Source organism: Myotis myotis, unplaced genomic scaffold (genome assembly GCF_014108235.1).
Source record: "Myotis myotis isolate mMyoMyo1 unplaced genomic scaffold, mMyoMyo1.p scaffold_m19_p_13, whole genome shotgun sequence".
In the NCBI taxonomy this organism is placed as follows: domain Eukaryota; kingdom Metazoa; phylum Chordata; class Mammalia; order Chiroptera; family Vespertilionidae; genus Myotis; species Myotis myotis.
The window spans coordinates 53279331-53306276 of NW_023416317.1; the positions used below are offsets into that span (position 1 = coordinate 53279331).

The 26946-nt window shown below is 58.4% G+C and overlaps 1 protein-coding gene across 4 annotated transcripts in view; it reads right to left on the reverse strand.

Moving 5' to 3' along the window:
• PDZRN3 (PDZ domain containing ring finger 3) overlaps positions 1–26644 on the reverse strand; it is a 90687-nt gene extending 64043 nt beyond the window's left edge. Inside the window, exons 1-3 of one of the 4 annotated variants that reach the window (XM_036333326.1) lie at positions 25578–26644; positions 18393–18479; positions 11535–11642 (exon numbers count right to left, since the gene is read on the reverse strand). In XM_036333326.1, coding sequence (XP_036189219.1) covers positions 11535–11642; positions 18393–18479; positions 25578–26300 — 918 coding nt within the window. In that variant the 5' untranslated portion in view covers positions 26301–26644. The remainder of the gene's footprint in view (positions 1–11534; positions 11643–18392; positions 18480–25577) is intronic. The other 3 variants (XM_036333324.1, XM_036333327.1, XM_036333325.1) reach the window with 3 other exon arrangements.
• Between the last annotated feature and the right edge of the window lie 302 nt (positions 26645–26946).

The window sequence follows — 26946 nt, forward strand, 5'->3', positions numbered from 1 at the left end:
TGGGCCTGAGCGGCCCCGGGGGGAGGGGAAGGCTCGCCTCCATTCTCGGGGAGGGGGGGCACCCAGACCAAACAGCCAGCTACACCCCCGCCCCCCCGAGGACCAGCCCTGCAGACACCCGCAGCTCAGGACGTTCAGGAACAAGTCCGTCCTCGGGGTCACTGAGGGTTGCCATCTTGGGATGGGCGCCCGTCCTTAAAGCCAGGGCGGCTTCGGACCGGCTGCGGCTGAGCCTCCAGCTCCCGGCACGGGGCCTGGGTCAGGGTGCGTCTCAAAGCCCTGAACTGGGCAAAGTCCTGAGGGCTCCCGGCAGAAGGAGGGAACCTGGAAGAAAACAGCGTCCAGGAGATGGAGAGGGGCCTGGGGGGCCGAGGGGAACCTGGGTTCTCTTTCTGAATGTCAGGCAACTATTGCTTAAAACGTATGAAAATGAAGAGGCCAGGCGTAACCAGGGCCTGCTGACAGCTGGAGGCACGTCCTCCTGCCACGTCCTCCCGCATAGCTCAGTGCTCACGTAAGCGCAGCCGCAGGCCGGCACGGGACACCCGCAGGGTGTGTGCTCAGCTCCTCGGGAAGGCGGCAGGGGATTCAGAGAGGGCCGTCGGTACGAAACACGCCCAGGGACCGGGAGGTAAAACCTCCTGACAATGCCCCCACCGCCCGCCCCGGGCTGAGGGATCCTCTCCACGTCCAGGTCCTCACCGTAACACGAGCACCCGTGACACACTCGCTCTCTCATCGCTGAAATTTGGCGAGTGGCTGAAACACCAAGGAAATCGCAAAGATAAGCTATCATCATTCAGAAGCGATGAATGTTTTCACTTAAGAATCTGAGCAAAAAGTAAAGACTTTGCCAACAATAATGGGCTCAGACATTAATGCTACAAAAACGGACATAAAATAACATGTATAACAATAAAAGCGTAATATGCTAATTAGACCGGACAGCCGAACGACCTTCTGGATGACCTTCTGGACAAAGCCGGGGCTGCAAGGGACAAGCCCCTTGCATGAATTTTGTGCACTGGGCCTCTAGTATTTTAATAATATAAAAGTATCGTAAATAGGCATCATGAAGAATACCATCACGGCAACGTTTTCCTTTTGGCGAATGACGTGAATGTTTTCACCAGGAGATGCTGGGTCCCTAAACAAAGCCGAGAGATGAAGCCTGGCAGTGGTGGGGGACAGTCTCCCGGGGCTTCCTGTGGGGAGGTAGGCAGATGCCTGGTGCCGGGGACAGACAGGGAGGCACACACATTCATCAATCACGTGACCTATGGACAGGGACACTAGCCCAGGAGAGAAGATGCCCCGGGGGGCACAGCTCCGCCCCGGGAACCCGCGGGAACCCTCAGAAAAGCCACCCGAGGAACCCTGAGGATGCGGGTCTCACGGGGAATCTGCAGAAACAGCCCAGGACCTGGGTGCCTTCTGGCCCCAGGGTCTCCCCGTCCCCACAGAGACAGCTGGGCAGGGACCCGAGTGGCCCTGTGGATCCCACCGTCCCCGCCCTCTGCTGCCCCAGCCTCTGCCTCCTGGGCGGCTCCATAGGGCAGGGCTGTGATGGTGTTGGGGTTCCCTGTCCCGGCCCCCACACCCCCACGCTGGGCTGGGCCTGCACAGGACGGGCCAGGGCTGCCTCTCCTTCCCCCTCCGGCCCCTGCACAGGGAAAACGTCCAGAGCCTGTTTTTGAACCAAAAAAAAAAAAAAAAAAAATCCCAGCTCAAGGATGCAAAGCCAGCTGCTTTCAAAAAGAAACAACACAGGCATTCTTCATGAGACCTTTTCCATTTCCGGGGAAAAGGGCCGCATTCAAGGCAACAGCTGCTCCCGCCGCACAGAACGAGTTATCTGTGCTTGGACGCTGGTCACCAGTCTTCAGTGAGGAAGCTGGGTTCCCGGGACTGTGTCTCATCTGATGATCGGAATCTTTCATGTTTGTGGTGATAAAAAAAGAAAAGAAAAAGAGTGTGTGGCTCTTCTTTATTCCTACTTTAGGTTAATAACGATGCATCTTAAATCCAAGGCCTCTGATCAGAAGCTATGTCATCAAACTAGGGGCTGCAAAGAAAAGTCATCACAAGTCCAGAATGTTTCTCCCCCCTTTTAAACAGCTAACCTCATTACCTTCCATTTAATATGTCAAAGTCTCATGTCTGAGGATGAACAGTGTATCGGGAGAAATACGGAAAGACAGGGGAGACGATGTTGTCATCCTGTCTCAAAAAGGCAGGCGATTCAGCAAGGTTTTGAAACATTGTTCCAAACCACGGAATCGACTCTAATCAGCGAGCTGTAGAACAGGGGACGCCCTTTAGTTCCATTTGTGTCTCACAGGCAAGGAGAGAAAAGCAGAAGTAAGAAAAGTCACAGAGCAAGTTGAATGGCTGACGCTCGGTATATTTTCCTGTGCACGAAAATGAAAAGTAGGAGAAGCACCAAAGTATTCGGTGGTTTCCTCTCATTGGTGGGACTTCACTGTCACCGGCTTTTCTGTGTGTTTTTTTTTTTTCTATAAAAACCAAAAACGTATTACTTTAAGTCTGAAAAAAACTGTCTTTCGTGTGTGTGTTTTTCTGAAATGTGAAAAAAAAAAAGAAAGAAATATAAAACTATTTCCAAAATTAGGCCTCTGCAGTGGAACCAGTGCTTTTTATAAAATGAACCTGAATCCCAGGTTCGCTCTGTGCTGGGGAGAAGCTGCTTGGGGGTGGGGTGTCCCAGGGGCTCATCGGGAAGCTAGGCAGATAATTTTTTAAAAAGTACTAAATGTTAATTAAAAAAAAAAAAAGAGGAGCTGGCTAAATCAAAAGCATCATTTAGGCCCTGGCCAGTGTTGCTCAGTAGTTAGAGTGCCGGACCACACATTGAAGGTTCACAGGTTTGATTCCCAGTCCAGGGCATGAACCTCAGTTGCAGATTTGATCACCAGCCAGGTCAGGGCATGCAGGAGGCAACCCATCGATGTGTCTCACACCTCTCTCTCTCTCTCTCTCTCTCTTTCTTTCTCTCTCTCCTCCCTCCTTCCCTTCTACTCTCTTTAGAAATCAATGGAAAAAATAGCCTCAGGTGAGGATTCAACAAAAAATATATAAAAAAGCAGTGTTTGGGAGAAAGAACATGCCTCTTACAATCACACTTACACAGACTAAAACCCTGTCTTTTAAAAAAGTTCCCTATTCTTTGCATTTGGCTGCGTTCTCAATTTGGCGCCCCAAGTCTAACAGCTACCTTTCATGCACTTTCATTTGAAAGCCAGGGGCCACTCACCTACTGGGCTTGTCTGCAAATTCTCTACGACAAACAATAATTCTCAAATGCCCGGATTTCCCCCCATGTTGCAGCCGAGTGGAACAGCCAGAACAAAGACCACATAGCCCCAAATGCCAACACCTACCACCTGGCCCGTTAAAGCAGAGGTGAGCGGCCTGCTCTCAGTGCCTGCTGAACTGTGACAACTTCCTGAGTGCTATCGCCATCCCACCTGCGCAGAGAAGGCAACGGAGGTACCCAGAGAGGGAGAGCAATCTGCTGGAAGCCACACAGCAAGACGAGGCAGGAGCCTGGGCCTGAAGGGACAGAGTCGGTCCCGGGGAAAAGCAGAAGGAAGTATCTAGTCGTTCATCAGACTCGCCCTGGAGGGGACGCCCAGAACCAGGTGTGCGCCTCGTCCAGGCGGCAGGACATTGGGGCCGGAGCTCTCAGAACCTGGCAGGTGAGCCGCAGGGACACCGTCACCCAGGGAGCTCTTCCCGCTCACCTGGGACCTGGATGGCCGCTCCCCCCGCCCCCCCCACCGTCAGGTGGGTGACACCTTTGTCCTCCACAGCCTGTAAGATGGGGACTCGTAACCCACGCACGATGTGCCAACGATCAAAGAAGGCAGGGCCCGCAGTCTCCACGCTAAAGAAATGAAAGCTCAAAGCCACGGCCTGGGTTCCCGAGGTTGAAAGCTTCCTCGAGGGCTCAAAGCAACATGGATGATTAACAGATTTTATCAGCTCGACCGGTGGAGCAAGCCCCGAGCCTACTTCTCAAACCCCACGGGGAGCCCGGCTTCCCGCCAGGCGTCATTCAGGAAACGGTGCCCACCCAAGGCCAAGCCGCCGCGTTTCGGAGAAACGTGTTTTCGTGGCAACCTTCACACCTCAGTCACCTTCCTCCTCTCTGCCCTCCGCCTCTGAACATCGACAGTCATGCACAGCTGCGCCTTTAAAGCTCCAGCTCCCACGCCCTCACCTACACGTTAACGAAGGGCCCGGGTCTTTCGGGGACCACACAGGGAGGGGGACTGGCCTTCGTGGAGGGGACGTCCTGACGGCGGAGGCAGACAGTAAGTAAAATGGGATAATAAATGCCCTTAGTAAAAACAATGAAAGTGGAGCTTGTGACTAAGACCCTGGGTCACCTTGCTGCCTCTTCAACAGCGTGCCTCGGTCTCCTCATCTGTCACAGGGCTGCTGTCAGGGTAACAGGCCCAGCGGCCCTGTCTCAGCCTCCGCCCCGTCCTGCCCCGACCCGCCTCCTTCTCCTCCCGGCACTCGCTCTCCACACGACACAGGACCCAGGATACGCCCGTCTGGCTCACGGGCTCTGCCCTCCCTCCGAGGACCTGAGCCACCGGACGCCTGTCCTCTCTCGGCTCTGGCCCGGCACCGGGCACGGGAATGGGCAGGTAGAGGGCGTGGGCACCTCTCGGATGGATGAATGAGTGACGCACAGCGGGATGAATGAGTGAAGAAGCGAGTACGGACGGCCAGCTCTGGGCACACAGTCCCGGAGCCGCGCGACGGGCATCGCGAGACGGGAGACGTGAACTGTAGGTGATGACAGTAATTACAGGGATCCTTCGTCTTTACATGAGTCACAAGGGAAAGGCTGCTCATAAATAACACTCTCAGGATGAACTCAGCTGGAGGCAGGGGAGTCCTCGCCCGCCCTCACCCGCCCCGCACCTGCTCCCCGCCGGCCCCAGCCTCTCCCTGTGAGCTCAGTGATGGACAGTGGGTCCCCAGAACCAACTAGAAAGTGATGTGTCCCCTGTGAGGAAACTGGCCACTCCAGCCAGCTGGCTGCCGAGCATCACGCTAGTCCCAGAGGCCAGAGGAGTCTCCAGCTGTCACGTGTGACGCCTCCAGTCCCCAGGGCACGGTGGGGGGGTGCCCAGGAGAGAGGACCCCAAGCTCCATCAGGTGGTCACCCTGAGCGTCCGGTCCTTGAACGTGCCCGTGCTTCTTCCTGGTCACCTGGCTGTGGGCGCGAACACCTGTGCGGCAGCCCTACAAAGGCCCAGGTCTTCGTCATCACAGTCACCTGCTTCGACGAGCATGCAAACCCTCAAGAAAAAAGCCTCGTTTCACTCTGTCCCGCGTGTGGACTGAGCCCTTAGGATTCCCTTTCATAAGCGTCCACCTTACCCATGACTTTCCTCATGAAGAAATGAAAATGTCACTTCAACAACACGCAGACGCCCTGCCCCCCTCAGCCCCACACGAACCCCTGAGGCAGTCGGCTCCCAAGGGAGAGGCTCCGGGTGCCTGTGCTTCTCCCTTTAAAGGGTCTCTATCCCTTTCTTTTCCACACGCAGGGGTGGGCAGCTCTACCCCCTGCCCACAGCTGTTCCACCATAAACCCGGCCTTCATGGCAAAACCCGGATCTGAGAAAACAGATAGCATCGGCCACCACTGCCCGGACATCACCGCTGTGTCAGAAGGGCTCCATTTGGGCATACATCCTTACACATTTGAAGCCACACTCCCTGGAGGGCGGAATTCCTGGGTAAGCAGGTCTGGCCCAGGGACACTTTTCAAAGACCATGGCACCGGGTTGAAGTCGGCTCCAGGCCACATACCGTTCAATCAAATCAAAGCCACAGCTGCCTGAGGGGCAGCCCCGAGAGTCACCTGGTCCGCCTTGGAGCAGGTGGGTCCCTGAGCTCTGTCCTCAGGGCCGGCTCAGACCCAGAGAGCAGAGCCGAGAGCTGGTGTGTGAATGCGTCCTCCGGCCGGCCGGCGTCCTCGGGCTGGGACAGGGCAGGACAGAGACCGAGAGACGGGCTTAGGTTTGGGGGTGAACGTCTCAGGCAATTTCGGACTTCACTTGAGTGAGGGACAACAGGATAGCTTTCCAGAAATCAATTACGTTGTGTCCATGGAATTCAACTCACACAGAAAACAAGGTTAAAAATCACCTACGTAGCACCTTCCTTCTGCAGATACCCAAGCTGGAGTGAACAGCTAGCATTTGGGTCTCTAAAGCCTTTCAAAGCCAATAATAATAATAATTTAAAAAAAAATCAAGCCCGGCCAGCATGGCTCAGTGGTTGATCGTCGACCTATGAACCAGGAGGTCACAGTTCAATTCCCTGTCAGGGCACATGCCTGGGTTGCAGACTCGATCCCCAGTAGGGGGCGTGCAGGAGGCAGCCGATCCATGATTCTCTCTCATCAGTGATGTTTCTCTCTCTCTCTCTCTCCCTCTCCCTTCCTCTCTGGAATCAATAAAAATATCTTAAAAATAAATAAATAAATCTCAGCAGATCCTGACGGTGTTCCCGCCCCGAGGACAGACTGTTCCGTCTCAGCCACGGCGCTGGTTGCCTGGCTCCTGGCCCCGGGAAGGCCACCAGCACGTCTCGGACACGAGGGGTGTGCGGGGCCGGGAGGCTGCCATGAACGGGGCAGACGCCCTTTATTCCAACATCACAGAGCAGGGGCAGTTGTCAGGATTAGCGAGCCGGTAGGGCCCTCCGATATTTGACATTCGCCTCGAAAGGAAAGAATGTCCAACGTTAAGTACCTCCCGGGGCCGAAGCGCACACTAACCCCTCTCTCAGAGCCTCTCGACCGCTAATCCCTCAGCACTGAGACCACGGCCCGGACAGACGTGCCTTCTTGGCTGAGACGGTGGGAGCTCCCACTGCCAAGCCGAGCACTTGACCGGGCTGATGGCGGGGGGAGGGCCCTGCCCAACACGTCTGAGAAAACAGATGAAGTCACCAGTTCAGTCCAACAAGCACATTTATTCCCGCAAAACAGCCAACAAGCACATTTATTCCCGCAAAACAGCCAAAGGCCGTGGCCAATACTGACTCAACCCAGAAGACATGAAGGTCATTTGTCAACCGAATCCACGTTTCCCCCTCGTCGCGCCCGTTTCTGTCCAGACCGGTGCTAAACAATCCCAACTGCGGTGTGAGGTCGAGTGCGACCGGTCCCCCCTCCCCCCCCCCCCCCCCCCCCCCAGCTCCCGAGGCTGCGAGGAGAGGAGACGAGGAGATGTCGCTGCTCCGAAGTGTGGTCCTGGAAACGTTAGCTCCTTAACGCACAGGAGACCTCCAAGCTGGGCAGGCTCCATCCCTGCGGCAAACACTCCGACTTGTGTAACTCGATAGGATGGCCATAAAGACTGTGAACACATCGGATCATTTCTAGTTCCTTTCCTGCGCGCGCGGAGATAGAGCACCAAAAAAATTCGCGAGAGAACTGCCGGCGACGTCACTGCCTGTGATTTACGGTTTCGGAATCAACTAGGACGATTCTGCTCAGCAGGGGAAACCATCAACAAATGAAAAGACAACCCACGGAACGGGAGAAGATGTTCACCGATGATACAACGGATACAGGGCGAATATCCAAAACGTATAGAGAACTCATACAACTCAACACCAAACAAACAATCCAATAAAAAGTAGGCAAGGGCCTGAATAGACACGGCTCTGAAGGGGACGCGCAGGTGGCCCAGAGGCATAAGAAAAGATGCTCAATGTCATTGATGATCAGAGATGCAAATTAAAACCACAACAAGCTATCCCCTCACCCCTGTCAGAATGGCTGCCATCAGGGTGTGGAGAACAGGGAGCCTGGTGCACTGCGGGCGGAATGCAGACTGGTGTTTCCTCAAAAAATTAAAAGTGGAACTCCCATTTGACCCTCGTCACATCCTCTCCAGAGAGGCCCTCCCGGTCCCATCGGGGTCAGCGCTTCCCTGACAACTTGCCTGAATGAAGCCATTGTTTCCTGGGGTGTGTGTGTGTGTGTGTGTGTGTGAAAATCCCACGGCAGAAAATGGCACCTTCAAAACACAAGCGGGAGAAGGAACCTTCCGGAACTCAGCTACACCGATTTCACCCAAGCCACTGAGACGGCGGAGCACAGGGGACCCACGTGAAGTATTTCCCACATCTGCTCGGCTGCGGGAGCAGGAGGCGCACCTGCCGGGGCGACTCGCTGGGGGAAGCGCGTGGACCCCCAGCGCACGCGGCTGCGGGGCCTGCAGCTGCGCAGGACGCCTGGTCTTCACTGAGACATGAAGCCTGCGCGTCAGAAGTGCAGCTGCTTGTCCCGGGTCGGTTATAAAACCCAGAGTGGCGTCTCCAACATGGATCCCTTCATCTTCGCATCACACCTTTAGATTCGTCTTAAAAAAAAAAAAAGCACAGCCTGGCCAGCTTGGCTCAGTGGTTGAGTATCGACCTATGAACCAGGAGGTCAGGGTCTAGGGCACCTGCCTGGGTTGCAGGCTCGATCCCCAGTGTGGGGCGTGCAGGAGGCACCCCATCAGCGGTTCTCTCTCATCACTGAGGTTTCTCTCTCTCCCTCTCCCTTCCCTCCCTGAAATCAATTTTAAAAACTGTTTTTAAAAAAGCAATAACAGGGCTTCCACACTCCTCTCTTTGGCAGCTGTAGTCACTTGCTTCCAAATAAAGCAGCTGCCTGCTCCTAACCCCCCAACCCCCACCCCCGCCCCGCCCGGCACCGGGGATGAGGCTATTTAAAGCCGCTGCTATTCCCCGTGTGGACAGCTGGCAGACTCCACCTGTCGCTGTCAGAGGTCCGATGTCCCGAGACCTGGGGACACAGGGTCACCTGCCCCTCCTGCTCTAACGTCTGACCTCCTGCATTGGGACCCTCAGAAGTTGGCTGTGTGACCTGGAAATCTATGGCCAAGTCAGGCGACAGATGTTTCCGGGCAAATCCCCTGCACCAGGCGGGATGCTGGGTCCTGGGGACACGGCAGACACAGAGCTCGGTCATGTGACCTGCTCCGGAGCATCCCCAGAGCAGCAACCGCCTCGGCCCCACCCCACCCCACTGACCTTTCAACCTCAGGGCCACCCCTGCCCGCCAGGCAGGGGTGCAGGGAGCAGAGGCCGGATTATATTCCAATATCAGAGCTGACTGTGCTGTCTGCCAGCGGGCGAGGACCCAGATGGCCCCCGGCGGGGGTAAATGTCAGGAAGGACGTTAGGGGTCAGCACGGAAGGTAGAGCTCGGCCTCCACAGCAGGGTCTCAGCCTGCGGCCCGGCCCCTTAGGGAGCCAGGAGAGCACTGGGTGGCACTCGGTGCAGCGGGGCCCAGGGTTACCAGTCATCACAGAAGCACCTGAGCTCTGCGGCGCCCCCTGTTGTCGATCCCAGGGACGGGCATCCCTACAGGTCAGGGCTCGCTGCTGCCAGTCGGCCAGCGTGTCTGCCCGCCACCCCCAGCGCCGGCCTCTGACCCACTGCCCGGCACCTGGTGGACAGCCCCGCTGTCCCTCTCCCTTCCAGACCCTCATCCACCTGCCGGAAGGTCCCCACGTGCCTCTCCAGAAAGCACGTTTACAGTGCGCGCCGGACCATCCCACACACCTTCCAAGTGCGATGCACGTGCAGCCAGCTCCGTCTGACTCTTAGCAACGGGCAGAAAGTAAAAATTACAGTTAAAAAAAATAAGACACGGTGACTGTCCCTCAAACCCTGTAACTCCCAGCTGAGTGTCTGGCGGCCACGTGCAGCCGGTGACGGCATGTGACGTGTACCTTCCCCAGGGCTTCACGCTCCGTCCTGTCCTCGGAAAAGTACCAAAGGTCTCACTTTTAACCTAATCTTCGCTTGAAAATCTCGTGGGACACCCGTCGCTCCTGATTTATTCTTCATCGCTAAGTGCCTGCTCCGAAGGGGTAACTGGGAGCCACGGACATAAACCCCCAAGTTTATGGGGGAGTCCACGGGAGGGGCACGTGCCCCCACGTGGGCAGAGCGGGGCTTGGCAGCAACGGGTTCCGGCCCCGCCCCAGCCCCCACCCCTGGGCCGAGAGCTGGGCCCGCGGCTGATGTCACAGTCAGACGTCAGGGCACCAGGGACGGGTGTGACTTCTCTCGTGGACAATTCCACGGAGCCCTTCACCCCATTAGGCATGGTCGGGGGTGGGGGTCGAGCATGGCAGAGAAACAGAGCCCCCTCGGGGATGGGACGCGGTCAGGGTTCTGCAAAACGCCGCCCGGCTGCGGGCTCGTCCGTCACAGACAAGGGTGGAATCCACGCTGAGGGGAGCGGGCTGCTCCCGGCCCCTCGACAACGGGAGCTGCTCGCATCTTCCCGATCAGTGGTCTCCGGAGGCACCCGCTCTCCCGGGAACGAGACAGTTCACGCCCACGTGCCCTCCCAACCACGGCACGAGGAGCCCGGGTTTAAGAACCCTCAGAAAGTCACAGGCTGCGGCGATGCTAACAGTGTCCTCGACACAAAACCCAGGCTCCTCCTCACAGCCAGTGAGCCCCCTCCCCCCGCCGTCTCCTGGTGGGACGGCCGTCCCCCTCCCCGAGGGAGAGCCCCCAGCCATGGCCTCGCACAGGGTCGCACCTGAGGGAGACGGGAGAGCAGCTGGTCCAGCCCCAAGTGTCCCACCAGCTTGGCTCGGCTCACGGCTCGGCCCACGCGTTGGAAACGGGCCAGGAAAGCACCCAGAAACCCCGAGGCCCGTGCCTGTGCGCAGAACTCGAGCACCAGGCAGCCGCGCCGTTTGCCGGTGTCCCCCTAAGGCACCAGCTTCCGTGGGCCCCGCACAGCACCGTGGGCCCTCAGTCCACGCGTCCGCCAGCAGAGCCCACGGATGGAGCCCATGTGTCCGCGCACCGGAAGGGCCACCCAATGTCAAAAGCTCCTGCAAAAATGCTCCTCTGTACGAACTTGGCGACAAGAGCCCGCGCAAGGAGGGCGAGCGGGTCGCCCCTCGACAAGCAGCCGGGCGCCCGGGACACCACGCGCTGTGGGGCGAGGCTCCCGCCGCGTAAACGCACAAGCCTGGTCCACGGCGAGGAAAGCAGGAAGCCGGCCACGTGGGGAAGCGTGACATCCTCGACACCAGCCGCCTTCGCGTCCCCAACAACCAGCCTCTACAAGCAACAGGCGGCGAAGACAAACAAGAAAACACTCACTCGGAAACGCCCCAGCTGTGAGCCCGGGGACATCAGAACCGCTCAGCGCTGACACAGCTCTTCCCTGGGGACCGACGTCTACAGTCCCGTGTGCACCGGGCCCACGCAGCGCGCCCAGGGCTTCCGCACAGAGCTCCATGCGGCACAGAACCCACGCACGGCCGCGAGCAAAGACCATGTGGTGACCACGCCACTCGCGATCGGCTCCTTGCTAAGTCACACACACAGCACCGGCACCGCGCAGCCCACGTCCCCGTCCCACACAGCCGGACATGGAACCTGCCGCACCCACCGCCAGGCCCCACGGCCGCTGGCCGCGCCCACGTACCTCCACGATGCGGTCGTGGATCTGCAGGCCCCCGTCCTTGGCCGCCGGCCCGCTGTCCACGATCCTGGACACGAAGATTCCTTCACTGGACGAGGCATCCTGGTGGTCCTGGGATTAAAAACACACACGGTGAGCGCAGGCGCCAGTGGGCAGGCAACGCAGCTCACACTCCAGAAACAGCCCACGCGGCAAAGCAGTAAACGCGGTCTGTTCCCCCAGTTTCTGTTCTAAACTGAAAGGAACACAGACGATGGTAAAACAATTCAAACCACAGCAGACAGTACAGAATAAGCCCGGCCACCGCCAGCCCAGGCAGCCTCAGTCAGCGTTCACACTTCCTCTACACACCACGGCATGTGCCACCTCTCCACTGCATCTGCCCCTCTCCGCCGTGTCCGCCCCTCTCTACCCGTGTCCGCCCCTCTCTGCCATGACCGCCCCTCTCTACCCGTGTCCGCCCCTCTCTGCCATGACCGCCCCTCTCCGCCATGTCTGCCCCTCTCTACCCGTGTCCGCCCCTCTCCACCATGTCTGCCCCTCTCCGCCATGTCTGCCCCTCTCTACCCGTGTCTGCCCCTCTCCACCATGTCTGCCCCTCTCCACCATGGCTGCCCCTCTCCGCCATGTCTGCCCCTCTCCACCATGTCTGCCCCTCTCCACCATGTCTGCCCCTCTCCGCCATGTCTGCCCCTCTCTACCCGTGTCTGCCCCTCTCCACCATGTCTGCCCCTCTCCACCATGTCTGCCCCTCTCCACCATGTCTGCCCCTCTCCGCCATGTCTGCCCCTCTCCGCCATGTCTGCCCCTCTCTACCCGTGTCTGCCCCTCTCCACCATGTCTGCCCCTCTCCTCCATGTCTGCCCCTCTCTACCCGTGTCTGCCCCTCTCCGCCATGTCTGCCCCTCTCTACCCGTGTCTGCCCCTCTCCGCCATGTCTGCCCCTCTCCACCATGTCTGCCCCTCTCCACCATGTCTGCCCCTCTCCACCATGTCTGCCCCTCTCCACATTGCTGCCCTCACTTTAAAAACCACGCTGAGTTTCCCCTCAGTCCCACTGTCGGCCTGACTCCTTCCGTGGCTGAACAGCACCCAACACGGAGACATAAGCCCTGCTCCAGAGAGACAGGCTGTGCTAACACCTTCCTTCTGCATTTTCTAAATTAATTGTTTTTTAATCCTCCCAAGGATATGTTTATTGAATTTTTAATTTTTAGAAATAGGGAGAGAGAGAGAGAGAGAGAGAGAGGGAGAGAGAGAGAGATATCAGTGCAAGAGAGAAACACTGATCAGTTGCCTCCTGTGCGCACCCGCCCGGGGATGGAACCTGCATCCTGGGCATGTGCCCCGGCTGGGAATTGAACCCTAGCCCTTTGGGTGTGCAGGACGACACTCCAGCCAACTGAGCCGCCTGGGCCAGGCCTTCCTCCTGCATCTCGAAGAGCTTTGCTGGTGCTGCTGTGGGGCAAACCCAGCACTGGGAGCATCGGGGCAAAGGGCACGCACATTTGGCCACTTTTGTCCAATTGCCCCCCAGACAGTTTGCAGGGATGGGCCCAGACAGGCGTTTCCCACATCCTCGCCAGCACAGAGCTTTCGGTAATACGAGCAGCTTTTAAAGGACCTTAACAAGGCTTTTCCTTAACTTAGCGATACTCAATAGCTTTCCACTATGCAATCATCTCACTGTGACAACAGTGTTTTATTTTTGCTCTGGTTTGCATCAGAAATGCTATCACTGCCCGCGCCCCCCCCCCCACTCCCCATCCTAGTAATTTCTGATCCCCACTCTCCTCAAATCCTTGCAGATCTTCTAGCGCCCGGACAGAAACTTCCAGGGACAGGAGCGAGCTCCCTGCCCACACGCCTTCCTTTTCTCAAAGTCAAAACGCGCCCCCACGCTCATAAAACGCGCGCTCACAGCCTGGTCACGGCCGTCTTCCCAAGCAGCACCGCGATGGACTCCCCAAGCCTGGCACCGAGCGCCAGCGACTTGTACACTGAACGCCCAGCACATGTCGCTTCCAGACACAACGCCTGGGGGGGCTCAGGCTGCTCACACAAACCCCAAGTCCACGTGGCGGAGACGCCCACCTCCCTGCCAATCTGCACGCAAACTCGGAACTCCGCTTGTTAAAAAATAACTATGGCCCTCACCGGTGTAGCTCAGTGGTTGAGCATCGGCCTGCAGACTGAAGGGTCCCAGATTCGACTCCCAGTCAGGGCACAGGCCGGAGGGACGGGCTCGATCCCAGTGTGGGGCATGCAAGAGGCAGCTGATCAGTAATCCTCTCTCATCATTGATGTGTCTCTCTCTCTCTTTCTCTCCCTACCTCTCTGAAATCAACAAAAAAAATATATTAAAAAAAAAAACAACTACGAAAAGACCACATTTTCCTCTTTGAACATCCACAAAGCCCCTGTGTTCCCCCAGGGGAGGGAGGACTCTGGACGTGGTTCCATCCATCTGTTCAAGTGCCACAGCAGAGACTAAGGGGGAGCCCACACTCCCCAGATCAGTGGTCGGCAAACTGCGGCTCGCGAACCACATGCGGCTCTTAGACCCCTTGAGTGTGGCTCTTCCACAAAATACCAACTTCTGCGCATGGGCCACGAAGTTTCAATCGCACTGTATGTGCACGCCCGCACGTGGTATTTTGTAGAAGAGCCACACTCAAGGGGCCAAAGAGCCGCTTGTGGCTCACGAGCCGCAGTTTACCGACCACTGCCCCAGATGATGGAACGCAGATGATGTTCACAGACACACGGAGCTATAACTGTGATTCACAGAAACCCAAGTCACAGCCTAAAACGAGCAGTCAGTGTTTCTCCCAATATCTACCCCCCTGTCCACCATGTAATGCACACGACAGCCACAAGCGGCACTATTCGTATTCATTCCATCCATGGAAAACTGGGACAGAGAGGTTAAGTAACTTACCCAAGGTCACACAGCTAAAAGGTAGCATAGGTCAGGTTCAAACTCAGGATAGTTTGAATGCGCCACTGTTTGGGCACACACTCTGAGTGCAATACTGTCTCCCACCGAGAAACGTCTAAAACACACACACGGATGCAGAAGACCAGCATTCCAGGGGGCGGAACATTCCACCAGAGACGCTGGGGCGTCTCCGTGGACCACAAAGGGTTTATGGACAAGCCCGAGCTCTCCCTCGGAGGTGATGTCAGCAGAGCGAGTGAAAGAGATCTGTGTTCACTCTGCTCTAACGGCTGCGCATTTCTTGGCTGGAAGGAAGAGGGAGATGGGATGGGGTTTTGGTGTGGGTTCCTCTTGCAGAAAACGGCAGCCAACACGAGTCACTGTTCTCTAGGAGCATCTGAACGTCCCAGCAAAACCCAGAGAGAAGGGGCAACAGCAAACACCAGTTTAGGTTAAAGCAAGATCGTGTAGGCCCAATGCTCAGTGGTTGAGCATCGAACTATGAACCAGGAGGTCACAGTTCAATTCCCAGTCAAGGGCACATGCCTGGGTTGCGGGCTCCATCCCCAGTGGGGGATGTGCAGGAGGTAGCCGATGAATGATTCTCTCTCATTATGGATGTTTCTCTCTCTCTCCCACTCTCCCTTCCTCTCTGAAATCAAGAAAAATCTATTTAAAAAATAAAGACCGTATTAAGGGTGAGAACAGAAGTCAAAGAAAATCATCAAGTCCACCCCCGATAGCTACATTTTTCTTTTAAGAAGCATCTCATCTCCTATTTGGCTCCTCTCCTAAGGCACTTAAAGTCAGCTGTTGGCAAGGTGGAGGGACCTGGTTGGGAGGTGAAATGTCGGGAGGGCCTGACCGTGGCCTGCGGTTCTGAGGGGCAGGGGTGATGCTCCGAGCGGCGGCCACTTCCTCAGGATGAGAACTCATGAAGAACACTGGGGGCGGCTGAGCATGGCTCACATGATGGACTGCCTACGTCAGGGCCCCAGGATGGACAGATGGACAGCCTACGTCAGGGCCCCGTGATGGACAGCCTATGTCAGGGCCCCCTGATGGACAGCCTATATCAGGGCCCACATGATGGACTGCCTACATCAGGCGCCCGTGATGGACAGCCTATGTCAGGCCCCCGTGATGGACAGCCTACGTCAGGGCCCCCGTGATGGACAGCCTACGTCAGGCCCCTGTGATGGACAGCCTACGTCAGGCCCCTGTGATGGACAGCCTACGTCAGGCCCCTGTGATGGACAGCCTACGTCAGACCCCTGTGATGGACAGCCTATGTCAGACCCCTGTGATGGACAGCCTATGTCAGGCCCCTGTGATGGACAGCCTATGTCAGACCCCTGTGATGGACAGCCTTACGTCAGGCCCCTGTGATGGACAGCCTATGTCAGGGCCCCGTGATGGACAGTCTATGTCAGGCCCCTGTGATGGACAGCCTACGTCAGACCCCTGTGATGGACAGCCTATGTCAGACCCCTGTGATGGACAGCCTATGTCAGGCCCCTGTGATGGACAGCCTATGTCAGACCCCTGTGATGGACAGCCTATGTCAGACCCCTGTGATGGACAGCCTATGTCAGACCCCTGTGATGGACAGCCTATGTCAGACCCCTGTGATGGACAGCCTACGTCAGACCCCTGTGATGGACAGCCTACGTCAGACCCCTGTGATGGACAGCCTATGTCAGGGCCCTGTGATGGATAGCCTATGTCAGGCCTCTGTGATGGACAGCCTATGTCAGGCCCCTGTGATGGACAGCCTACGTCAGACCCCTGTGATAGACAGCCTACGTCAGGCCCCTGTGATGGATAGCCTACATCAGGCCCCCGTGATGGACAGATGGACAGTCTACATCAGGGCCCCCGTGATGGACAGCCTACATCAGGCCCCCTTGATGGACAGCCTACATCAGGGCCCCTGTGATGGACAGCCAACGTCAGGCGCCTGTGATGGACAGCCTACATCAGGGCCCCCGTGATGGACAGCCTACATCAGGGCCCCTGTGATGGACAGCCTATGTCAGGCCCCGGTGTGAGCACTGCTGCCCACCTGGCCTCTCTGCTGGCTCTCAATGACCCTCCAGGTCTCCAGGCAATGGTGCAGAATGCACGTAGGCCTTGTTGTGCGATTTCTGCTCGTCAGGACACGTTTTGAAAACCACTATGGCAAGTCCTGCGCGTGGATTCAAATCTTCCTTGGGGGCCAGCCTGGAGCTCTCCCAGAAAGACCACAGAGACCAAGAACATTCAGGACGCTACAAAATCCAGTCTGGGTGATACTTAAATCACTTAAAAAAACTGATTTTAGAGAAAGAGGAAGGGAGAGGGAGAGAGAGAGATAGCAACATCAATGATGAGAGAGAATCATGGTTCGGCTGCCCCTGCACGCCCCCAACTGGGGATTGAGCCCACAACCTGGGTGTGTGCCCTGACCAGGAATCAACCATGACCTCCTGGTTCATAGGTTGACAATCAACTACTGAGCCAGGCTGGCCAGGCTTAAATTACTTTTTTAAAGGAAAAAGAAAATAACCTAAAACATGTTCTTCGATAAGCACAAGAACAAACCAAAGAACCTCACTCCAGAGGCCGGGTGTGTGCTCTCGCCCCTGAGAGGTGCAGACTCCACCCCTCACCTGCTTTCTCAGAGAAGGTTTCCCCAAAGCCTCGGAGTCTCAGGCATGCGTCTCCACGCCACGTGGTTCTTGGGCACGGGGCTCCCTTCTGCTCCCCAGGGAACCTCGTGCTCTTGCGCTTCGCAGATAATGTGTCTCTGACAAACTGAAGGCTTGTGGTGACCCCGAGTCAGCTCGTCTGTCGGCACCGTTTTCCCGACAGCATTTGCACGCTGCATGTCTGTGTCACACGTGGTAACTCTCTCGGCATTTCAAACATTTTCATTATTATTATGTGTGTCACCTGATCTGAGGTGAGTCATCTCTGATGCTTCTATTGTAATTGGGCACCACACGGCAGGCCCATAAGAGACAGTGAACTTAACGGGTAAATGTTGTGTGTGTTCTAACTGCTCCACTGACGATGCAGCCCCAAGTGGGGAGAAGACGCCATGCGGAAAGGAGACGTCAGCACCGGTGTCAAAGCCCCAAGGACAGGCCGACTCTCCTGTGAGGGGCTCATGCAGCTGTGACTTCACGTTCAAGCCAATGCTCAATCCAAAGTCCTAGGAACCATGTTTCTCTCTCTCCTTCTCCCTCCCTCCCTTCCATTCTCTCTGAAAAGCAATGGGAAAAATATCCTCAGGTCAAGATTAAAGAGGAAGAGGAAGAGGAAGGAGGAGGGAGAGAAAATTATGCTAAATCTGCCTGTGCTCTATAAATGCAACAACCAAGCTGGGAGACAGCATCTCTGTGCACAACACAGTTTTGACACCATTCAGGTGACCCCACCTGGAGCTGACACCCTGACCGCAGCTTTGTCTCCTCCCCGGAGCCCGGTACCGACACACCCTGGCAGTTACCCTGATGGAGGGAACTTGGCCCCTTCTCTCCAGACAAGGGGGTGGACCAGGCCATGGGGGGAGGAAAGTAGCTCACAGACCCACAACAAAGGCCCATCCCCGACTTGTGGCGATGACCCGGAGCGGAGCCCACACTCCAGTTCAGTGCCACCTGCACGCACCCCACCACCTGGGCAGCTCGACTGCCCCACATGCAGACGTCACCCCCAATCCAAGCAGCGTGAACAAGCCACATATTACCAGGACGATGCCACCGTAGGAGACAACCAAACAGAGTCCCCGACTCTGGGGACGAGACATAAATAACGAAGTCTCCAACTACAGGAGTGAGCGAAGGACGCAATGGAGGTTCCGCCCTCCCTCCCCAGGCCGTCCCTCTCCCAGCCGCCGGGGGGGAGGAAAACCACTGAGGAAGGAAGGGACCTACCGCACACGGCCGTCCCCCGATGATGTTGAAGCCGAGGGAGCCAGCGTCGCGGTGCAGGACCAGGGTCAGGCTTTTGGTCTCTTCGCCCTGGGGGAACAGAGGAGGCCACAATTACTCACCAACAGGAAGCAGGTGGCAGGGACTCGCTCCATCTAAGTGGACTCATGGATCACCAGCTGACATCGCTCTTGGGGAGTGTAAGCAAGGGAACCGCTGGGCCAAGCGGAAGCCACACCCTGTGTTTAGGTTGCGAACACCTGGCGGCCCTGGTGTGACCATGGGAGACTCCTGGCGAGACCCTTCCATCAGACCCTGGTCTGCAAGTGCGTCTTCCCATGATGCACCCGGGTACTCGGGCTGTCAGCACCATTGTCTGTCTGCTCCCCACCGGAGCACCCCCATTAGGTCATGAACGGTACCCACAGCCTGCCCGGCTGTCTGAGCACATGTGCGGCCGTCCACAGTCCTCTCTGCTGGGGTGACGCTGCGGACAGCACATGGAAAGTCAGGTGCAGCCCCCCAGTGTGGCTCAGCGGTTGAGCAGCAACCTATGAACCAGGAAGTCACGGTTCAATTCCTGGTCAGGGCACATGCCCAGGTTGTGGGCTGGAGCCCCAGTAGGGGGCGTGCAGGAGGCAGCTGATCAATGATTCTCTCTCATCATTGATGTTTCTCTCTCTCTCCCTCTCCCTTCCTCTCTGAACTCAATAAAAATATTAAAACAAACCACCAAAAAAAGTCAGGTGCAAACCCGAGGGAACCTGAGGAATCCTGATCTAGTGAAGGGCGGGCGTTGTCGCAGGTAACACGGCGACCACAGGAGGTGCGGTGCGGAGTGACTGACAGCACTCGGCTCAAGGCGGGCGGGTCAACACGAAGCCTCACAACAAACACGCAGAGTCGCCCGGCAGGTCTCACGGCCATGGGCGCCTGTCCCGGGATGGAGAAGCCAGGGCTGCCGGGCAAACTCACACGGAACAGACCGATGAACACGAACAGATGAGCCCGCGTGCGAACTGTGGCCTGACGGGTGTGGCGTTAACCCCACGCTTGCTGACACAGCTGACATGTTGCCGGTTTGCACATCACGTGTGTGCACTGACTGTAAGCTCGCAATTGCTTTGCTCACGTATCCTGTTTCAACACGGGCTTATTTAAATGCAGCATTTTAAAGCATGAAGCCCTTCATTATAAGCTTTCTTGGAAACACTGACAGCTTATCGCACAAGAGACCTGATATTTACTGTTTCCTGATCAAACCTTTGCCTCCTGCTCTTTCTGGGAATAAATGCAGCACCTGCGTGGCCTGGGCTCAGCTCTGACTGACCACTCTGCCCGGCCTGGGGCCTGGGTGGGGCTCCATCACCCATACTGTGCACAGCCCGCTTCACACGGGCTGGACAGCTGTGCCAGAGGAGCCGAACACACAGAACACGGACACACACACACGTGCAGATCCTCTCCCACACTCAAAGCGCGCACACACACATTGCCCTCCACACACACATACATACACACACACATTACCATCCACACACAGACACACACATCCTCTCCCACACACATACACAGATCCCCTCACACACACATATCACACACACACACACACACACACACATACACAGAGGCACAAAGAGACACACACATAAGACTAATGGAGAATGCACAATCACATCACTAAAAACATCAGCTTCAAATCTCTGTTCCCAGATGGCACGTGTCCCCGGGAGCCAGAACCCAGGGGAGCAAGGGGCTCCCACCAAGAGCCTGGGGTAGGGGGAAAAGAAAGACGCCTGCCATCCTGGGGTCCAGCGACATCCCTCCTCCTTGTGGGGAGTGGTAGGGAGCTCTAGCAGTCCTCAGCGCCCCAGCGTCCAGCCAGGACCCCGCCCAGGGGCAGTCGGGCCTCAGAACACTGCAGGGTCTCGTTGGACGGTCACATCGTGTCTGCCTGGAAGTGCCAGCAGAAATGGAAGCTCGGTGTGCACGGCCTCACGGTGATTCACTAAGAAGATGACACGCTAGAGCAGGGGTGGGGAACGTCCGGCCCGCGGGCCATAGAAGGCCTGTGAAACCATTTGGTCTGGCCTGGCCAAGAATGAGGGGTGAGCTAATTAAATGTTTGACCGAATAGAGCAGGCTACTTTTTTTTAAGTTGAATTTTGTCGGGGCCGGGAATGATGTTATAAATATCCAAATGGCCCCTGCATTAGATCAATGTTAAGACTGCCCAGATCACAGTCTGCCCAGCTTTCAACTCAAGGTCTAACTGGATAAGAGTTGTGGGGGGAATAGAAGTCACAGGGAACAAGGAAAAATCAAATGTCCTTTGTCAAAAGACACCTTATGGCGGCTGTTTATTTTTATAGAATGCAAACTGCCTTCTATGGGCAAAGTCCCGCTTCTATGTCACTGTTCTCCAAAAAGCCCAGCTGGGGCCCTTGGACGCACGCCACCTCCTATGGGTGTGGCGGTCCCCGGAGTCCGTCCACGCCTGTCAGTGCGGTCTCTCTCCTCCCCAGGACGGGTGTCCCTGGTTCCCGCGGTTGTGGGACTCGCTGCCCGGTGGGTTCTGAGAACTGTAATTGACTGACCGCCCGACTGTGTATCTGGGGGACCCGACACCTCAGCCTCGGATTATGCGAAGCTCCCAGAGACTGCACAGCTGGGACACGGCTCCGTCTGCGGCCCGGTGACGGGAAAGCGCAAAAATGTGCAGGGCGGGGGCGGGGAAGGGGAGTTGGTGCCAGACATTCCATCTAAAGAAGGCGGTGTCTCACTCCCTACACAAGACGTCTGTGTCCTGTCCTTCAAACTGATCCTAACGGTCAGCAGCGTGGACCAGCCCACCCCCTGCCACGCTCCTCCCTTCCAGGGGAAGAATTCTCGGACGAAGGACAGAGAGGAAGCGCTCAGGCCTGCGGGTGAGTCACTTGGAATGATGCTCGGAAGTGAATTCAAAGAGCCCTGGCGGGTGTGGCTCAATGGCTAGAGTGTCAGCCTGAGGACTGAAGGGCCCCAAGTTCTATTCCAGTCAAGGGTATGTACTTGGGTTCCAGGTTCCCCGGTCTTGGTCAAGGTGCGTGCGGTAGGCAATCAATTGATGTGTGTCTCTCACACCCGTGTCTCTCTCGTCTCTCCCTTCCACTCTCTCTAAAAATCAATGGAAAAATATCCTGAGGATGAACAAAAGGAAAAACACCAGACAACACAAAACAACAACGTGGATGAGAGTCAACGGAACTGTTATCGACTCGTGTCTGTCCCCAAAGTCAGTGCGGAGAGGGGGAGAGAGACACCGGGGACAGGGGACATGGACGGGGAACAGAAATCGCTTGTTCAGACACTAAATGGTCATCCACAAGCCAAACAGACTTTTAAAAAATAATGTGAGAGAAATACGTGAAGAGTCTCAGTGCTTCCCTGGCCAAATACACATGTCCGTCCGCTGTTTCAGTGAAATAACCTGCGGATGCCTGAACATCCGCGTCCCTGGCCCCGGAGTCTGACCTCAGGGTGCACCCCCGATCTCACGCGGAGCTCGCCCGCGTTCCTGGTGAAATCCGGGCGTCTGCCCACGCGTCCTGGGAACCAACGCCCCCGTCCAAGGCGCCACCGCCGCTCACGCTCCCATGCGGTGGACGGCAGACGGTGGCTCCGGGCCTGAAGGTAGCCCCCCAGCTCCCCATCCTGAAGCATTCCTTCCCCAAATCAGAGGAAGGCACAGGCTGCCCAGGGTGACAGGCCTCTCACAGGACAGCAGGGGCCGTGGGGCGGACCTCCCCAACTGTGATTCCGCGGGACGAACACGTCACACGGCAACCTGTGGCCTCACCTGGTCACCCGCCTGCCCTCCTTCACGCTTCAGCCCGGAGCAGAGGCCAGGGATGCTGCTCAGCACCCTCAGGGCCCTGCACGCCCACCCCCGACACACAGGCTACGAGAGCGCAGGCCGAGGTCGGAGGCCCCGGTGTGGGCAAAGGTGGGCAGCCAATGGGGCTGAGACCAGTGCCCACCTTTAGGGCACAGGCATGTGTGGGGGTAAACTTGACAGGATTGAAGGACAGACGGTGTGGGAGGGGGGCAGAGCAGAGGGGTTAGAAGGAGCCCCACGTTAACAATTCCCGGGATGCTGTGCCCAGAAATCCCAAGATGCTTTGCTGTGGAATGCCTGTTCTCAGAATCAGGTGGGTACATCAGGGAGGGAAACCGAGGCAGGGAACGGAGCCCTTTCGCTCGCTCGAGCCCAGCATCGCCAAGGCTGTGGCAGCCTAAGGGACCGCGTCGTGCAGGCGGTCAGGGGGTTCTGGAACTTGCCCTGGTGTTCCTCAGAGCGTTCAGGAGGGCCGTGTAGACAACGATCGGGAAGTAAGTACCACGCAGAGGAGCCCAGCGCATCCTTCTCCGCATGGAGCCGAACTTCTGTCGAGCTGAGAAGCTACGAAGTGTGACAGGTAGTCCTCCTGGCTCGGAGCATGTCACCAACGCGGACCCCACGCCCGTCGTGGGTCAGAACCTCGGAGTAAGACGCAGGAATCTGTGTGAACCAGCTCTCCCGGTGATTCCGATCGTGCGTGGGGTGTTCGAGAAGCGAACCTGAGAACAGCGCCAGCAAACCCTGAGCACTCGGCCGGCAAAGACACATTAGACGACGCCAGGGCGTTTTATGGGACAAGGGCAAGGCCCTAAAGCTGGTGCCGAAAGCTCCTGGCCGCGTCCGTCTCCTTCAGCTGCCACAGGTGCAGACATCAGGATGCATGAAAAAGCAACGCTGCTGTGCAGGCAGGAGCTTCTCGGGACACCGACCCGCCTGCCTTCGGAGAATAAACAGTGCCCGTCCGGCGGGGCAGAGTTCACCCGATGCAATAAGCCAGTTCTCACACAGCCTGCGGAGCAGCAAGGGCCCCGAGGGGGCACCTGGGGCTGGAGGAGCAGCCGGGAGCCCAGCCCTCCGGCCGCTGCTCTTGGGGCTCGGCTGGCCCCGGGGAGCAGTCGGGGCTCCAACACCGGGAGACTTGCTCTGTAAACTCCACAGGCAACATCTGGGCCCCCAGCTGAAGGCCCCCGATCACCCTCCCGCTCAGAGCTTCACCAGCGTCCAGTGTTCATCCAAGTTCCGTATTTTTGATTCTGAGAGAATTTACCCAAACACTCCAGAAAGGAAACAGAAAGGCAAGAGAAATAATAAACTCGCCTAACAATGAATGACGTGCCAACCCTGGGGAGCAGAGGGCTTATTTATAAACAAGTATCACTTAAAACTACGCAGGGCATCCAGAGGACAGCGCGGCCAGCAGGAACCCGAGCCCCTCCACCCGGGCCCGGCGCCTGCCTCGGACCAGGCTGGGCCCCGCTGGGGTGACTCCTGGCCTCTGCAGTCCTTTGTAGCCTGTGCGGTCCCCGGTGAGCTCCGAGCTGTAAATATTTGCCCTGAGCTCAGCGAGGCCAGCTGCTCAGGCTGCAGCTGACAGGCAGGCGGGGGCCTGGCGGAGGGGGGTCGGAAAACTTGCGGCCTGGTGTGCACTGGGGGGAGGGGGCTGGGCCAGCGGGAGGGAAAGCAGACGCAGGCCTGGGGCCCTGGGGCAGAAATGTCTCCTCCTCGGAGCCATATGGACAGGCAACCAGAGGGGCAGCGGCTGGAGTCCCGCCCCCTGTAGTTGAAAACGTGGCCTTTGCAACCAGGAAACCCCAGTTCTCAGGGGGTGATTTCCCCGCCCCCCGCCCCCTCCCCCGTCCCAGAGAACACTGGACAATATCTGGAGACATTTTGGGTTGTGGAAACATGGGGGCTGGTGCTACTAGGATCTCATGGGTCGAGGCAGGGATGCGGCCAGCCGTCCACAATGGAGGATTACAGGCCACCGTGCCCATGGGTCCGGAGGCTAAGCGGAGGCAGAACGGGATTCCCACTCCGCCCCGAGTTGCTGTCTGACTTTGTGCAGCTCTGGGACCTCTGTGAGCCCGCCCGTTCCCCTCAGCGGACTGAGCAGTGACGCACAGCAAGTGCGGCCCTGGTTGCTGGCGCCCAGTCCACGCTCAGTAAATGGCACCCATGGCTTCAACCGGTGGCAACACCGCAGGGGCCAGGAGTTTGGGCAGAAGACACAGGCACGTGTGGGTGCAGAACCCAACCCCCACCTAACAGCTGGGACCCAGGCCCACGACTGTCCGTCCCCGGCCTCTGTTCTTTCATCTGCAAACGAGACGCGTCCCCGGTGACCTGTGAGCAGCAGGCAAACAGCTGAGAAGGGCTCAGCGCTGGGCCCAGAGCAAAGTCGCCCTCAGACGGTGTGAGACACCGCCTCCCAGCAAGCGCCGGGGAGGCCTCCGGCCTGAAGATCATTGCAGGCACAGTTGTTGGGCACTTACCCCCACCCTACCCCCACCCCACCCAGGCACAGCGCCAGGGCCTCCTTACAGGGCCCTCTCTCCTTGAAGGCTGACAGCAACCACTTCACATTTAGAGGCACCGGCGCAACTGGGTCACGTCTCGAGGTCACCCAGCCGGTCAGCTCAGCGCCCAGATACTGAAACAGCTCACATTCACGGGACTCGGTCTCAATGACTGCTTCACGCCTGGTGTCGGTTCCTTTATTTCCTCCCGGGATCCCGGGTGAAAGGCACAGAGGGTGCCCGGCTGTGTTTATCCCTGTCCGGGCAGCTCACTCAAGGTCAGCAGTCACTGCCAGCACGTCCGTGGCTGAGCCTGCCCGCACGTCCGCGGCTGAGCCTGCCCACCCTGAGGCGGCCTCTCTGGCCTCCTTCTTCCGTACCCTGGACTGGCCCCGGGCCCCGGGGAAGCCTGGACATAGCTCACCCCGCGTGCCAACATCTTACTTACTCTGTGTCACTACGTAGGGACCACGGTTTCCCAGAGATACCCTAGCCTAGCAGGTCTGAGCAGTGAAACTAGAAGCCTGCCCTGGCTCTCCCTGGCTGTGGGTTCCTCTCTGTCTCTCCAGGCCCTTGAAGCTTCAGACCCTATCCACCCCGTGTGCTTGGGCCTCTATGGGGACCAGAGTTGCCAAGCTTGGGTGGACTCAGCGCCCAGCTCCTGGTGATCTGGCTGCAAGCAGTGGAAAGAGGAGGGGCAGAGATGCTCCCAGGGAGCCCCAGGCATCCCAGTGCCCTGGAACAGGAGGTGCCCTGCGTACTGGGCCTGGCAGGAGTCGGGCGGGCACCTACCTTGCCGCCAGCTGGCGCGGCCACGCAGCGACTGAGCGAGTCCAGGCGCGCGCTGTACTCGGTGAACTTCTTCTGGTAGCGCAGGGCGGTCATCTGCAGCTCCAGCTGCGCCGCGGCCAGCTGCGCCACCAGCGACTTCTCCCGCTTGCCCGCGCGCAGCGCCTCCTTCTTGAGCGCCTTGTGCAGCGCGGCGAGCCGGGCCTGCAGCGCGCCGTTGTGCGCCCGCAGGGCCCGCGCGCAGCAGTGGCCGCCCGCGCGCAGCTCCCCGCGCGTCAGGGGCAGCCCGCAGCCCTCCTGGCAGCGGCCCACGGGCCTCGCGTCGCACGCGTCCCGCATGTGCGCCTCCAGGTCTCGGCGCGGCAGCACCTGGGCGCACCCCGCATGGCGGCAGCGCGCGGGCGCGAAGTCGCAGTGCTCCAGGTGCGCGGGCAGCGCCTGCAGCTGGACCACCCGGCCGCAGCCCCGCGCCGCGTGCGTGCACTTGATGTCCAGCTTGAGGATGAGACGCTTGAGTGGCAGCACGTGGTTGAGCTCCTTGGCCGACAGGCGGCCGCGGCAGCGCGCGGGGCAGCTACCCTCCTGCACCACCCAGGGCAGCACGCAGCCCGCGCAGAAGACGTGGCCGCACGGCGTGGTCAGCGGGTCCTCCAGCACCTTCCCGCACAGCGCGCACTTCAGGTCCGGGTCCACGTCGCCGTCGAAGCGGTCCAGCTCGAAGCCCATGGTGGGGCCGGGCCGGGGTCGCCGCCCGGGCGCGGCGCCCTCCCTCCCGCCCGCCTTGCGAGGAGCGCAGACCCGGCCGCGCGCGCGCTCGCCCCGGACTGAGCCCAACTCGGCCGACGTCTCGGAAAAGGCCCGGAGCTCCTCCGCCGTATTTGCGCGAGCGCGAGCGCACACACATCCCGCCCGGCCCGCCCGCGGCTCCGGGGAGGCGGCGGGGAGGCCGAGGGGGCGGGGAGGCCTTGGGGTCGCCGAGAGGCCGGGCCCCCAGGACGCAGCCGCACCCTCCTCTCCGGGGACTCTTCGCCCCCTCTCCAGCAGTTTTCGCTTCTGAAGGCAAATTCCAGCCGAGCAAAGCTCCCCGAGTCTGGAGCCTGGGCTGCTGTGGCCCCGCCCGGGTCGCCGAGCCCCTTCCGGGACCACCGCCCCCTGGGCAGTCCGGGCCCCGCCCCTCCCCGCCCCCTTCGCTTTTCCGGCGGCGCCGGCGGAACTTGCTGGGCCGCTATGCCGGCACTTACGGCCGCTGCCGAATTCGTGCAGGACCGCGGGGAGCCCGGGCTCGGAGGCCCGCTCTGCGCCCGCGTGGGCGGTCGGGTGCCCCCCGTCGCCTCCAGCGGGCAGCTCAGGCCGGGACAAGGCCAAGGAGTTC